Raw genomic sequence first — 16,164 nt, forward strand, 5'->3', positions numbered from 1 at the left:
AGCCTGGATTTTGCACATAACTAAAGTTTTCGGTCTGAGGTTTTAAGCGTGAACAAATAACTATGGTTATAATATATTGCCGAGATGATAAATAAATGAAAAGATGAAAAGCAAATTGAAAAAATTAAGAAATTTGGAATACGAAACCGGTCGCATGCCGAAATTCTGCTACCTGGAAAGGAACGATTTTCTATCCTTCCTTCACCGCATCAAGTGTAACCTTGGAATAAAACCTTTCGTTTGACTATATTGACGGTAACAAAATGAAAGACTGTAAGTACCACATGCGAATCTACGTTTATACCAGGTCAAAGAATTAAAAAAAATAAGTATCACTTAAACAGCTGGCCGTGGAAAACAAAAATAGATATTCTTACCATCTATTTTCAGCCCTTTGTCAGTACACCATACAGATCTAAAAATTGTTGTCCTTACATCCTTACAATATAAACATGTTAATTGTTGATTTTGTCATTTCTTTTTTGTATGTTACTTTTTGTTTGTTTGCTTTGTTTATCTAGTTTTTGCTTTTGAGTTTTTCTACATCTGTACGAATGGATTAATTGAAAAGTGAACTAAACTAGACTTTATTCTTGTCGTTTGCCGTTGCCAAAAATTTCACCTTTTAACTCGCTAAAAAGAATCGTAAGTTTCAACTGAAGCATGCGTGAATGGAAACAGGTTCTTTTTCGTATGCTTATGCTTGTTACTTCCTTCCCCCCACCCTCCCCCCCTCCCTCCTATCTTCCAACCTCCAATATTGTATTTAGCCTTGTAGCTGTGCAACAGCGACTCGGAATAGGGGGAAGTGTCATGATATTTATTATGATCTAATCCAAATGATACTCAATTGAGAGATTAATTGGTACGCAATCGTGTCAATTTCCGGTTTAAAGAGCTTTTTGTTAGGCTAAGACTGATTAACAAAAACTTTTATGACATGTTCTGGACTCGAAGTCTAATGAAGCCCTTCTCAATGATTGTCTAGGGCCGAACTGTAAGACGTCATGCAATTACACTCAGTTTTCAGGTGTTACTGAAGCGGTAATTTCCTCTTTACCCAAGAGAACAAAAACCCTGTTTAAAAAAAAAAGAATATTTGTAGAATTAAACAATTCACGCTACTCACGGAAATTACGGACTATTTTTTACCACGGTAAAAATCAAAGTTGATCTCATTTGTCAGGTTTTTCGATCCGTTACCACGGGCAGCCAAAGAATTGAGTTCAATCATAAAATTTGTTGGAGCGGTTCCTAAGATAATTCCGTTCTCTCAGTTAGCTTTTCGTCCCTTGCCTTTTCAGCTCTTTTACAACTTCCTGTCGATAGCGTTGAATTTGCCTTGGTGCTCAGTTCATCTTTCTGTTTTGCCTCTGCCTACATCACTTTACAACATGAAAGTTAATCTAAGCCATGCATAAATCTGCAAAGACCATAACGATCACACTAGCACGTTTCATCTCGAAATCAATCGTTTCACTATCATGCATTCTTATTGGGCATCGTACTAATGCAATGTCGCTGTACTTTGTCGTATAGTGCTGGAAACATGCACTTTCAAAATAAAGTATAATTGTTTTGTCTCACGAAGTGAAGTCACTTCAGATGTGTGAAATTCAAATGGAATAATTGGGCTATAGATATCTTCTTTTGTGCATGTTATCAGTGGTGATAAAGTATTAAAAATTAAAAGCAAACAGGTTCTTTCTTATTGATAATAAGAAATACGTGCAAAGAAACTTTTTATGATATTAATAGAACTAAGTCAATCACGGGTATAAGGTTTGAGGACAGCAATTACAAGGCTGGTTTTCCGCAGGTTATTTTGGGCTTTACGCCGATAACAAAAGCTTTCGCGGAAGCTTCTGTCTTGAAGACATCCTATCCTTATTTTAATTCAAAACTTGTCTTTTGTACTCTTGCGAGTTTACATGCACTCTTTTTCTTCTCGAAGAAGCCCGTCAGTCCGTAGGAAAGAGATCATGCGTGGCGCGAGTGTCATGAATGATATCTGTCCTTGCAGAGCTCAGCAAAGTAAGCCACCGCGACTGACAACTAATTGGAGAAAATTTAGATACTTGAAAAACCGGTGTGGGGCGGCCCCTTTTGTCTGAGGGAACTGAGGGATCCGATGTTCATTACTTGAGGTCTGCAACAGGCGGACCACGAATGCTAACAATATCTGTCAATGACTTCAGCTCGTCTTGAAAGTATAGCATGTAAAAAGGAGATGAGAGAGGAACCCTTTAATGAAAGGAAAATAGAAACCAAGTTCATCAAACTGTAATCAAGAAAGTTAAACAATTTTTAGACCAAGCTACTTTCTGAATGTCTAAATACACACCATTTTATTAAAAATGCCTCCCTCAGTAATTGCACGGTATATGGGCAGTTTTCGCAGCGATTACGTAAATAAATTACAGACTGAACTAAGTTACAATTACCGATCATATCGCTAATAAAGCGCCACTCAAATTTGAAGAAAAATAGCAAAAGCTTCATGGTTGATTTTTCTTAAAAGGAAATCCGTTACCTCTACGTACTATTAAAAAAATTGAGCTCCTCAAAAACGAACAAAAAAGAAGCAAAAACAACACGATATCGTTAAACCTGATGAGAACGAACAATCAGTTCAAAGCAATGTACAGTTCGCAGCCGATTTTAAGAATCAGTTTAATCAGTCTATACTGGCAAATTTTTGACATATTGATAGGCGTTTGGGCCCAACTTGTCGATGATTTCTTGGCGAACTTTCCCATACACCTCCTCGTCTAGGGTGATGACTTGAGTTGCCTTGTGCAAAGTTATATCTTGGGAATTGTAGTTGGAGAATAAGTAGTCGTCCGACACCTGACTGGCCTTAAAATAGGCAGCAATTGAAGCAAGGCTGACTTGGCCATTCATAACTGTGCATGGAAGGATTTGGAAAAGACCATGTTGCTCTGATGCACTATTATCTGCGAACAGAGTTAGGCCTTGTGGCGACTTAGCGAAGCTATCCAAGGTTTCCTTTACGACTGTCAACAGTTGCTTGTCGTTACCCACCAGTGCGCTCAAAAGCTCCAAAGTTACCTCGGATAACTTGAAAGAAGCCTGATGAGACTTGTACTCGTCGAAGCCGAACTTTTGCATATCCCAGCCCACATTGCTTAGCACATCGAAGTAAAATTGGTACCAGTATCCGACATCCCTTTTGTCAGGGAACTTCTTGGTTGCCGCCAGCTGAGCCAACAAAGTGGAGTTTTGGACGTCATGCATCTGTTGAGTACTCAGCTCAGGGGTAAAGGAAGCAAGGCTACCAGCGACAACTTTGGCAGCGGGCGAATCGAGTGTCAGAGACTCAACGAGTTTGAGGGACCTTACGAATGCTAGCCGGCTTGACATGGTGATATAATTCACGGAAGGTCTGATGATACAAGCAGGAGCTAAAACCCTGGCTTTTAAGGGTTTCAAACAAAAGAAGCAACGTAAAGTGAAACATGCTACTCCTCAAGGAGATTACGGACTATATATGGTAAAAAGTCGATCCCATTGGTCAGGTTTTCGATCCTTTACTGGCAGCCATCCAATTTATTGGAGCAGCTCTTTAGATAATTCCGTTTTGCTGCTGGTTTACGCCGTTTACGTTTAAGGAAGAAAATAACAGACCCCTTAACCGTTGACCCCAGCATTGTAACGACATCCTGTACATCAAGCTATTCATTAGAAATCACGAGTTCTTTGTGAAAATACCGAGCTGTGAGGCGTCATGTAATGATATTGGCAGGAGTCACTGGAGCGGTAGTTCCTTCTTAAAAAACCTGTCTTTGAAGAGGTTCAAAACAAAATAATATTTGTAGAGTTAAATATGCAACTCTTCACAGAGACTATGGACTACATGTGACCCTCCACGGGATTTCAGAGAATAAGGTGAACCCACGCACAAACAAAAGAAATAGCTTTTAACGCGTTTATTGCGTGTTAGTCATTTGCCTCATTAACTTCGCAGCAACTTTGCACGATATAGCACTGTGATCGTGCCAATTTTATAACACGCCTTTTAAAGTTAAAGTTGCTTTCGATGTGTACAGGAAGTACGTCCTAAGCTGTAAGGCTTTGTAGTTCACTGATACGCCTGGCCGATACGATACTCAATATCCAGTGATGATACAAGCGGGAGCTAAAACCCAGGCTTTTAAGGGTTTAGAACAAAAGAAGATATGTAAAGTGTATCGTGCTACTACTCAAGGAGATTACGAACTACATATAGTAAAAAGTTAATCCCACTGGTCAGGTTTTTCTATCCTTTACCACAGGCAGCCATCCAATTTGTTGGAGCGGCTCTCTAACTAATTCCGTTTTTCTGCCGGTTTATGCCACGCCGAAAAAAAAGGAAGAAAATAACAAACTCCTTAACCGTTGACCTCCAAAGTCAACGCTGAGTCAGCATTGTAACGACATCCTGTAAGTCAATCTATACATTAGAAATCACGAGTTCTTTGTGAAAATACTTCTAAGGCCCTTATCAGTAATGGTCTGTGCCGAGCTGTGAGGCGTCATGTAATGATATTGGCAGAGTCACTGAAGTGGTAGTTCCTTCTTAAAAAACCTGTCTTTGCATGAAGAGGTTCAAAACAAAATAATATTTGTAGAGTTAAATATGCAACTCTTCACAGAGACTATGGACTACATGTGACCCTCCACGGGATTTCAGAGAATAAGGTGAACGCACGCACACGGCATGCTTGCACGCTCAAACAAAAGAACTAGCTTTTAACGCGTTTGTTGCGTGTTAGTTATTTGCCTCATTAACTTCGCAGCAACTTTGCACGATATAGCACGGTGATCGTGCCAATTTCATAACACGCCTTTTAAAGTTAAAGTTCCTTTCGATGTGTACAAGAAGTACGTCCTAAGCTGTGGGGCTTTTTAGCTAACCGACACGCCTGGCCGATACGATACTCAATATCCAGTGATGATACAAGCGGGAGCTAAAACCCAGGCTTTTAAGGGTTTAGAACAAAAGAAGATATGTAAAGTGTAACGTGCTACTATTCAAGGAGATTACGGACTACATATAGTAAAAAGTTGATCCCACTGGTCAGGTTTTTCGATCCTTTACCACAGGCAGCCATCCAATTTGTTGGAGCGGCTCTATAACTAATTCCGTTTTTCTGCCGGTTTATGCCACGCCGAAAAAAAAGGAAGAAAATAACAAACTCCTTAACCGTTGACCTCCAAAGTCAACGCTGAGTCAGCATTGTAACGACATCCTGTAAGTCAATCTATACATTAGAAATCACAAGTTCTTTGTGAAAATACTTCTAAGGCCCTTATCAGTAATGGTCTGTGCCGAGCTGTGAGGCGTCATGTAATGATATTGGCAGGACTGGAGCGGTAGTTCCTTCTTAAAAAACCTGTCTTTGCATAAAGAGGTTCAAAACAAAATAATATTTGTAGAGTTAAATATGCAACTCTTCACAGAGACTATGGACTACATGTGACCCTCCACGGGATTTCAGAGAATAAGGTGAACGCACGCACACGGCATGCTTGCACGCTCAAACAAAAGAACTAGCTTTTAACGCGTTTGTTGCGTGTTAGTTATTTGCCTCATTAACTTCGCAGCAACAGTCTTGCTTCGCACGGTAGAAACAAAGGAACGTGTTAAGATCTTAATTGCAAAAGTAAATCTGAGCCATAAATCAGCAAAGACCATAACGATCACGCTAGCACGTTTCATCTCGAAATCATTTGTCTGGCAGCCATCCAATTTGTTGGAAGGGGTCTATAACTAATTCCGTTTTTCTGCCGGTTTATGCCACGCCGAAAAGAAAGGAAGAAAATAACAAACCCCTTTTGAAGAGGTTCAAAACAAAATAATATTTGCAGAGTTAAATATGCAACTCTTCACGGAGACTATGGACTACATGTGACCTCCAAGGGATTTCAGGGAATGAGGTGAACCCACGCACACGGCATGCTTGCACGCTCAAACAAAAGAACTAGCTTTTAACGCGTTTGTTGCGTGTTAGTTATTTGCCTCAGTAACTTCGCAGCAACTGTCTTGCTTCGCACGGTAGAAACAAAGGAACGTGTTAAGATCTTGCTTGCAAAAGTAAATCTGAGCCATAAATCTGCAAAGACCATAACGATCACGCTAGCACGTTTCATCTCGAAATCAGTTGTCTCGCTATCATGCATTCTTAGTGAGCATCATACATATGCAATGTCGCTGTACTTTGTCGTAGTGCTGAATATATGCACTTTCAAGATGAAGTATAATTGTTTGTCTCACGATGTAAAGTCACTTCGAATATGCGGAATTCAAATGAAATAATTGGGCTATAGATATTTTGCCTTGTACATGTTATCAATAAGGTATAAAATTAACAGCAAAATCAAATGATAGAATTAAGGGTTGGTTGACACAGAGAGATAAATAACTAAAATACTTCATCAAATTTTCTGGACTCGTTGCCTTAAAAAGGCTCCCCTTAGTTATTCTCTAGGCCGAGCTGTTAAGACGTCATGTATGTAATCATATTTGCAGGAGTCACTGAAGGGATAATCTCCTTCTTTTCAGCTTGAAGTCAGTGAATAACAAATACAGTTTGAGTTTCCAACGAACAGTCTATCTCAAGCGTTCAAGTGTTTAATGAAAAAAGGTTGTATAGTTGTTGGCGATGGGATAGTCATCAATGGTGTTCCAGCTTCCTCACAAAATAAATGGAGTCCATTGTGGAAGTAATCAACAAAACAACTCAAAGGTCTTCCTATTAGATAATAAGAGACACGAGCAAAAAACTTTTTATGATAATAGAACTAAGTCAATCACGGGTATAAGGTTTGAGGACAGTCACTTCAAGGCTGGTTTTTCCGCTGGTTTACGCCACGCCGAAAAAGGACACGAAGAGAATAACATTGTGAAGACATCCTGTACGTCAGGCAATAGATTAAAAATCCCGAGTTCTTTGTGAAAATTTTTCCGCCTGCACGAAGATGTAATTATTCCCTCGTCAAAGTATCCGAGACTCTAAAACTCTTTGAGTTGCTTTCAAGGTACAAGTCTTAGTCCATTAATGAAAAATACATTTTATCGGTGGTGAACTTGGGCTCCCTTTCAAATAACAAACACTTCCTATTCTTAGAATCAAGGTGACCAAATGAATGACTTACGTGAGCTTGATAATATGAATTACGGTAGAAGCTTAATCGTTTGATTGACCAGAGAAGATCATTGGCAATGGTGATAACATTTCGTTAGTACTGCCCTTGGAACATATGATCGACTTCCACTGACACTCATTTTAAAAGATTTCATATATAAGCAATCATGCCAGTTTCAAAACTGTAGCCTGAGCGTAAAAAAAATGACATGTTGTTTTGAATGTTGTCGCTTAAGTTATTTTTGACATCTTTTTTTCTCATGCTGATCCCAGACATCAAACAAACAACAAGAACTGCATCGGTCCCCTTCTTTTAATTTTTGCTACAAGTATACGTAGTTCCAAAACTTTCAAGGCTCAGCTATCAAGGAAGCAATTAAAGATACAATGTCAAACAAACCCAAGTTTTCATAACAAAACATGGCCTACATGTATACGTTAAGACGTCATAATCATACCTCTACTGATTCAGTTGTATTCTTTGCCTATTTTCGCGTCAAGCAAACTAACATACCAACGATAACGATTAATTTCTGATAGCTACTCTATTAGAGGAAATTAAAAGTTGCCAAAAAGCACTTCTCAGGTGTATACCCTCATTACAACTACTCATTACAACTACTCCAAAGTGAGAATGTCAGCGGAATGAACGACGGGCTTTTACCCGGCGACCCAAGTGCGCTTGAGACCCATTGAAGACAGATTTAATTTCTAAATGGAGGCTTTGTTCGCGTTGCGGGCCTACATTTCGTTACTGGAAGTGGCGCCTGGGAATTTCTTCTCGTAGGAAACATAACCCCATCCACCATCGCCACAATCGAAAGTTCTTAAGTTGGCGGTCATGCCGCTGTTTTACATTATCTCGATCGCTTCGGTGTTTTACATACTTCCCGCTCAAGGTAGAGTTTTTAACAGGTCACAAAGCCTCGTGTTCAACGAAACAGACCGGACAGTTGTGACTTCGATGTTTAAGAATTTTGTTCGAAAATTCAACAAGGCCTACTTGAATAATCCCGAGGAATACATCTGGCGTCAGTCTGTTTTCAAGGTGAGCCTAGTTACCTTTACTTTAATGGATTCAAAAGTATACCAATCTTCTTATCTTTTGTCGAAATATAATAGAAGTTATTAATGAGTGATCATTCATTCGCAGAGTATTATTACTCTGCGAATGAATTCGATCACATGAATAACTTCTGTACTCCAAATTTTGTTCGCATCTTTTGCAATAATGCTTCAGGAATGGCAATTGTCATATTTTCATATTGATGGAATTGTTATATAATGATATGAAGTGTTATAACTTACGAGATGAAGAATATATCTTGAGGTGTTATTTCTTGGAAATTTTTTATAGCAACATTCCTTAATAATTTCTTCTATGCCCATCACGAGGTACATGCTCATCGGAAAGAATGCTTGTTCGTTACGTCGATTTCCGACAGATAGTTGTATGATATTTGATGTTTGAAACAGAAACTAATTTCTCCTTATAAAAACATTTTAACCATGAACAATTACACTAAAAGCCCTTTAGGTTTTCATTTTCCTTGTCAATCATCTGTATCTAGAAGTCATCGGAAAGGTTGCAACATTGTGACTTTAAAGCATCTAGTTCATCAAGTTGCTATTAAATAGTATGATAGGATTTGAAATCAATACTTCATTAAATTTATTTGAATTGATATTAATCACTTTAAACTTTTAAATGCCTATCATACACTTACATATGTTAAATATCTTCACACTGTAGCAAAGCCTGGTCAGACATGCCAAATTGAACGCAAGAGAGTTGGAATTAAATGGTACTGCTGTGTATGGCATAAATCAGTTTTCTGATTGGACACCAGAAGAATTTAGAGGTGGGTGACTGTTTCCTATTTTCTGAAAAAGGGCTGATTCAATCTCCTGTTTGTACTCAAGCAAATTGGCCCATGCAGCTGAGCTTATCATGCATGGTTTCCATAGCATAAAGTGAGTAGGAGTATTACTAATTCCCCCAGTATGGGGAATGCTAGTTTATCACAAGGTAATATCCCCCAACATTTCATTGGGCTTCCCAGACAATTTGCTGTAACTCGTTTGTACTTGTACTTGTATATTTGGAGAGAGGTTCTGTGTGAATAATAAAAGAACACAACACAGTGACCAGGTCAGGTCTCGCACCTGGTCTATCAACCCAGAGTCCAACTACACTGATTATTAAACAACTGCATGTTCCACTTTACCACATTCTGATTGAAGTACAAAATGATCAGAACTTAATTTCTCTTCTCCTTGAACGATTGTACTGACAATTCCCACTTCATGCTGAGCAACTTGTCAGCTCCCTACAAATTTGAGCAATTACCAATGACATCTTGGTAAAGAGAGGCATTGTAATTAGTCCATCATCTTCCTCACCAAAATTAAACTCAATAACCTGGGCCATATTCAACTTTCTGTTGCATGAAATAATACATTAAACTGTTCATACTTTACTGGTGAGTTCTTTCGTGGGATGTTACAGCTGTAGCTCTGTGCTGTACTGGCAGCCTTCACACTATATTGACTGCTGTTCCTGGTTAATGTTTATCAGTTATCTTCAAATATCTTAGTTAGAGCTGATATCTCTATTAGAAGGGGTTAAATATCTTGCCTTGAAATAAGGAAGAAGAAAAAAGAAAAGAACAAAATATTGTTGATCCTAAGTGACTTTTTTTCTGTTCCTCTATAGCCGGGTTGCTGTGTTGGTCCATAGATTCTTTGTTGTCGAAAGAAAAACAGATGAGAACTTCCGTGTTGTTTATTCCTTTTTATAGAATTTCTCAAAAGAGGGGTACAAGAAGATCATGTCTCATTTACCAAGAATGCCATGACACCTTCTGGCTGTTGTACACCAAAACTGAATTCTTCAAACACACCACCTAATCGTGACTGGTAAGTATGCAGAAAAAAGATCTTGTAGGTCAGAACTGGGAAAAAACGGGGTGAACATCCTAATCTGGATTTGCTAAGTCAAAAATTGGTCTTGAGGAAATTCATGAGTACACATTTGTGGATAAACAAAATGATAAATAAATAAAACTATTCAACAAGCTCCACTTGTTGGAAGACTGGTTAATACTATCCACTGGATCTCTGTCCGTTGGATAGTGTAGCATTTTTTATTACCATTTGCATGCCAATAAATATATTGTTTATTCTTCATTTATTTATAAATATGTTGTTTATAACTTTGTTTGTTTCTGTAAGCAACATCATGATTATTTTTTTCTTCAGGAGAAAAGATGGAAAAGTATCAGCTGTGAACAATCAAGGAAAGGTGCTATATACTGTTAATTTTTCACATCAAATTATGAAGTCTTGATCGAAATTCAATATACTTTTTACAATAATTGTAATCATCATAACCGTTTCAGAAATAAAACAAATTATTTTACGCTTTAGAATCTTGAGAAAACATGAATATAGCTTCAAAAGAGTATTTGTGCAATAATTTATGTTTAATATGCGTGCACTGCAGTATCTTCAGTATTTTTGACAGATTTGTGAAATTAGGTTAAAACAAAATCTTAATAGAATACAGTTACATTATTTTCAGATTAATTTTATATTTATGATACCTCATCGCCAATGAATGTGATTGGCGTCATTCAATCCTTTTTGTTTCATTCAGTCTATGCTTAAAAAGTCTGTAACTGATGAATTGTGATGACAGCTGTATGGCACATTTTATTATCAAATTCTTGTATTCAGATGTCATGATCATTTGTTCAAATTTCCAATTATATCATTATAATGTTATTGATAATAATAATATTAGTTATAGGAAAAGTGTTAAGATGGCTAAAATCAATGATTTTGGTGATGATCTGTTCCTAATGACAGTTTTCTTTTTTTCATGCCCTGTTTTTTACATTAACTGAATGGGAACAGTGTGGAAGTTGTTGGTGAGTAAAACTTTTTTCCAAAAAAATGTGACTTAGAGCCAGTCATGTAAGGAGGAACTGAATGAAGCAAACATTACTTTTTCACTTTGGATTATTTTTTTTTTTATTTGTTAAGTCTTTAATTTGGCACATGTTTTTTAATATTTTAAAAGGTGTTTTTTTATCTTGTTTTTCCAGGGCTTTCACCGCAACTGAATGTGTAGAGAGCCAATGGGCAATTCATTATGAACACCAGACTATAAAAGACCTCAGTGTCCAGGAACTGATTTCATGTTCTCCTTCTCAAGGATGTTCAGGTGGTAATACCCTTGCAGCTCTTGAATGGTTACAAACAAAGGTAAGTGGTGACAATGAGGACATTAACCCGTTACACCCTAACATCAGTATGCCTATGCTATAAATATATTTTTATATATTTGTTATGTTATTTACAAGAAGAATTTGTTTGACAGTCAAGAGCCGTTTTAGTTAGTGATCATTTCCTTTATTCTCATGACTATAATGTCTAATTCAACAGAGACACTGTGAGGAGAAATAAGATGCCAATCACTCGTAAGGGTTAAAGGGTCAAAGTAAATGGCTATGGGGGATGCAGTAGGCTGACTTGCATGTATTACTGGTTAGCACCCAGGACTCTAGGTGAAAAGGTCAGGACAATCCTGGCTCAGGTCATGGTAAGGTGTTTTGGGGCAAGACACTTGAGCGTGAACAGTGCCTCTTTCCATCAAGGAGCAGAACAGGGAGAGGGAATGACTGAACCTGGAATAGATTACCACACCATCCAGAATGGATAATAATACTCCTGACCAGAGTACTTATAATACTTTAACTTACAGCATGAGCTTGTTTGCCTGAGCTTTTTGACTTTTTCTAATATTGCTTACAGTACATTAGCATGAAATGTGGATATTATCATGGTTAACCCTTTAACTCCCACGAGTGACCAAGACAGAATTTCTCCTTACAATATCAATACAATACCAAGCATACAAGTGATGAGAATAAAGAAAAATGTCAATTAGGGGATTTTAAGTTGATCCACTACCAAATTCTCCAAACTAGCATCACAATAACTGTATCGCAGACAGTAAGGAGAATTACTAATGAGATCTTGGGAGTTAAAGGGTTAATATGGATTTGAATGACCTGCTGTTAAAGCTCTAGTCACCCACATGGTTTATGTATGTAACTATCTTTCTTTTCAGAATTACACACTTGCTTCAGCTAGTGAATTCCCATATGTGGATAAAGAAACAACTTGTAGAGAGGATCTTTTGTAAGTACTTTTGCTGCTGAAAACTTTTTTTTTTTTTTTTTTTTTTTTTAGTACACATTGGCTGAAGTCTCCAATTATGAGCAAGGAAGAAAATCAAGACTCACTAGTCTCAGGTCCTGTGTCAGTTTGTAACAAAATTGACAACTCATATTTCATCTCTCACACCTTGTATCAGTGCCATATTAAATGATGTTTTTTAGTTGCTTGGTTATTTTGGATGGAGAAGTTTTTCAAGTGGTAGAATCATGGAATGAAGCAGAATTTTTTCTCAGAAAAAGGGGAGTCATAGAATTTTCGGCCTAGGTAGTGTGTCAAGTGTCAAGATGTTCAAGCATCAGAACTGAATTTGTAATAAGTATCTCTTGATGCTCATTTTATGCAGGACTGAGAAGGGAGTGAGGATAAAATGCGGATGTGCGGTGCAGATGTGAGTTATAATACTTGTGAGTTTTTTTAACCGTAAATTTTGTTTCAATAAACATCTTGCACTTTGAAAATTAGGTAAGAGCGGCTGGTCCAATATTTTGGATCTATACCAAAGATCGAGCTTCTCAGTATATAATTATTTATAACAGTATCATTATTAGTAGCAGCAGGAGTGGTATTTGATATAAAAATTTACGCGGGAAGATTTGCGACGAGTCGGGGAGAGGTTTGCGGGGGTCTAGCCCTAATAATTATTAGTGCCAGACCCCTTGCAGACCTCTCGCGTTGCTTGAGGCCTCATACTTTCCTGCAGACAAAGAAACGCTCGTGCCACCGCAGCGCTGATAATGAGGGCTTTCTCGCAAGCTAGGAATAGCCGCTGCCATTTATGCATATTTCAGAGCTTTTATTGATTTACAGATTTTGCCCGTCGCCACAAACGCCTCAAAATTTCTGATTTAGTGCCCTCAAGTATAATCTAGCCTGTTCACATGAATTTCTCTTATATTTTCAGAAAAGAAGAGAACACTAGAATGAAGGACCTTGTTGGTCAACATGGTCCGCTTGCTGTGAATGTGGACGCGACCATGTGGCACGATTATTTTGGTTAGTGCTGTGTATAAAAGGTTGTCGTGCAATTGAGAAAGGTTTGAATTGGAGGAGAATCGTCTTACTCTATGTTTTACAACGGTTTGGCCTCTAAAACGACTTTTTAAATCTGTTTCTCACAAGCATGCGAGTAAGAAAAGATCAAGGGAAAGGTTACTGTAATAAGTCTGATCAAACTGCCACATCGGCCAGCAGGTGGCCTTTACTTATCGGCTACTTTGAGCCGACAGTTGGTCGGTTGCTTAACGTTTCGTTGTTTGTTTAATTTCGTAGGTGGGATTATACAGCATCACTGCACAGACACAGACATCAATCACGCGGTGCAAATCGTAGGATATGATTTTAACGGTGCGCTGTCTGTTTTTTATACAAAGTATTAAAATTAAGTCAGTTAGACGTTATGAGCCAGTAAAACACAACAATAAAGTTGGTAAAGGATGAAAATAGTGAACCAAGCGGGATTTCTTGAGGGAGTTGGCACGCTAATATTTGGACTACGAGCAGTCTCTCCTATTCGACGAAGTCTGTCACGCGAGTCAAAAAAAAAATCAGTGAGCTCGTAGAGTGAGGCACTCGCTCAAAAAGTAAGAGTTGTGAGCGCCTCTCTCCAATTTTTTCTCACTGATTATTTCTGACTCGAGCGACGGACCTCGCAGAAAATGAGAGACTGCGCTAATACTAAGCCACCATATTTCATGGTATTTTTGAGAGGTTTATGTAACCGGTTGCTAAGATTTTGACCGTTACTTCACGGTGGACACTGCATTATCTTGATTGGCGCAACTCAGACTTAAGGATGTTGTGTTTTCACAGTTTGATCTTCTTCCGGATATCTCATTAAATATTGGTCAACCTCTCAGTTTATGGTCAACCAATCTTGTCCCAAGCCGTGCGGGGACATTTAGTTAAGAGACAACGCCAGAGAGAATATGTTAAGATTAGTTTTCCTTGACAAAAATGGGAACGTCTGGATTATGGTTAAGCAGATAATTTTTGAAACATGTTGCTTGCTATCCCTCTTAATTTTCTTAACTTCAGGACTCTTGCAAAAGCGTCAAAGCTTTAGTATTCCGATTCGGGCAAAGTTGGAACTGTTCCTCTACTTAACACTGATTACTCGTTTTCTTCCCAATTTTAGGCCATATTTGGTATTGGATCGTCAGAAATTCCTGGGGAAAAGACTATGGCGAACAAGGATATTTGAAAATCAAAATGGGCGATAACTTGTGTGGTGGGTTCTATTAAGCTCTTAACCGAGTACTTTTGCAACAACAGCTTAAACTATTCGATGTAGTCGTGTTCATTAAAGTCGTAAAGAACACAGGACATTGAGCACAACGCTCTTAATGCAGCATGAGAGCGGTCACACTAAGAAACGTTATATTCAAAGGCCGGGGGAGGCCGAAGAATGCATGGACCTTCCCCCTCCTTTCCGTGTGCAGTTGATGTATCATAGAATAGGACATCCTGGTGTCCTCCAAAATCCAGTTAGAAGCTGGTGTGCTCTCTGCGACCCTCCTCCCCCAATCTTTGCTAGAAAATCTCGTCTGTGGCCGCTCCGCAACTTTGAAGGAGTAGAAATTTTTCTCGGTTACTAAATTGACTTTAACGAACAAACGGTATAAAAATTTTTATAATAAATAGCTTCATTTAAAGAAAAAAATTACTCGTGTTACTTTTTTGTTGATTTCACGTCCTTTTGTATTTCAGGTGTAGCTGACACGCCGTCCTTTGTAGTGATCTAAATCCAAAACAGACAACAGAAACTACCACAACCCTTGACTTCAACGCAACTTTTTCCAGCGCCTAGAATCAAGGGTTGTGTTTGGAACAAAGACGAACACGTCCCACATGCCCCAATAGATAATTTGTAAATTGTAAATAATGAAAAGCTATCGTCACACAAGAGAGCTCTCAAAGTTCCCATAGTAGGTACAAAGTCTTAAGCAAAATTATTTGTATTGAAACATTTCTTTATGGTTTTCCTTTTATTCTATTTTGCGTAGATATTTGGAATCTTTATCAAAACTGACTATATATGGAAAATCTCCTGTGAGGCTTTTTAAAGTTTTCTAAACTGTGTAAAAAATATTTTAAGAAATGATTTTATGTTATCATTTTTAAATTAAAACGATTTTCCGCAAAATTGTCCTTTTGTATTATTTCGCATAATTGTTTTCGAAACCTTAACCATTAACTCCCAGAAGTGATTACCGGTAAATTGCAACTTGTGATAGCCTTCACTGTGGTGTTTAAGTAGAGTAAAGAAGGAAGACTGCCGAGAAAATGCGTATTGCTTTGATCATGAGATAATCAGCCATAATCAGTTATACCAGAATGTATCGCAGCCGGGTATCTTGTTTTGCGGTCAAGAGAAAAGACGAAATGTAAAATGGTGTGTTGCTGTTTCCCTGACCGACCTTCTTCGCTTGTTTGCTTTTGCTCGCGTCACCGATGACAAAAAAAGCTTGGTACAAGCTGCTGCGGAGGCAGCCTGGTTTCTAGGGTCTCTCTTCACAACTCTTGGAGGGAAAGAGAATGTCCGCCCCAATCCCCCCCTCCCTCGCCACCGCTACGTCGCAGAGTTAAATGTTCCGTGGCCAGAGAGCTTAGGCCCAGTTTTACAAAGTCCAATGGTTTAGCGCAAACAAAACGCACAAGGGATAGAGATTTATCTGGTGGGTTTTGTAATTTACCCTTTGATCAACCTGGGAATGAGTGCCAGTCAATCGCAAATAAACTCTACCCCACTCTCTCCACCTTTCCAATATAA

The 16,164-nt window shown here is 38.3% G+C and overlaps 2 protein-coding genes across 2 annotated transcripts; one reads left to right on the top strand and one right to left on the bottom strand.

Moving 5' to 3' along the window:
* Positions 1 to 2,321: 2,321 nt before the first annotated feature.
* LOC149035734 (uncharacterized) lies at positions 2,322 to 3,525 on the bottom strand. Its single transcript, XM_089191717.1, has one exon. The coding sequence runs from the start codon at positions 3,382 to 3,384 to the stop codon at positions 2,683 to 2,685; it is 702 nt and encodes a 233-aa protein (XP_089047843.1). The 5' UTR covers positions 3,385 to 3,525; the 3' UTR covers positions 2,322 to 2,682.
* A 4,319-nt stretch (positions 3,526 to 7,844) lies between these two features.
* Positions 7,845 to 15,537, top strand: LOC113666199 (cathepsin O). The gene is made up of 12 exons (XM_027181962.2): positions 7,845 to 8,196; positions 8,902 to 9,010; positions 9,950 to 10,067; positions 10,410 to 10,452; positions 11,067 to 11,080; positions 11,258 to 11,417; positions 12,286 to 12,356; positions 12,739 to 12,783; positions 13,297 to 13,388; positions 13,665 to 13,739; positions 14,530 to 14,622; positions 15,102 to 15,537. Exons 1-12 carry the CDS (start codon positions 7,990 to 7,992, stop codon positions 15,134 to 15,136), a joined length of 1,062 nt encoding a protein of 353 aa, XP_027037763.2. The 5' UTR covers positions 7,845 to 7,989; the 3' UTR covers positions 15,137 to 15,537.
* The last annotated feature ends 627 nt before the right edge of the window (positions 15,538 to 16,164 follow it).

The sequence above is a fragment of the Pocillopora damicornis genome, chromosome 13, assembly GCF_964200805.1.
Source record: "Pocillopora damicornis chromosome 13, jaPocDami1.2, whole genome shotgun sequence".
Lineage (NCBI taxonomy): Eukaryota > Metazoa > Cnidaria > Anthozoa > Scleractinia > Pocilloporidae > Pocillopora > Pocillopora damicornis.

Bases quoted from the DNA above. Each gene is read 5' to 3' on its own strand.
- LOC149035734 (XM_089191717.1), bottom strand. From the start codon at position 3,384: ATGTCAAGCCGGCTAGCATTCGTAAGGTCCCTCAAACTCGTTGAGTCT.
- LOC113666199 (XM_027181962.2), top strand. From the start codon at position 7,990: ATGCCGCTGTTTTACATTATCTCGATCGCTTCGGTGTTTTACATACTT. The intron at 9,011-9,949 runs GTGGGTGACTGT...TCCTTTTTATAG, and splicing joins GACACCAGAAGAATTTAGAG to AATTTCTCAAAAGAGGGGTA. The intron at 13,389-13,664 runs GTTAGTGCTGTG...TTAATTTCGTAG, and splicing joins CATGTGGCACGATTATTTTG to GTGGGATTATACAGCATCAC.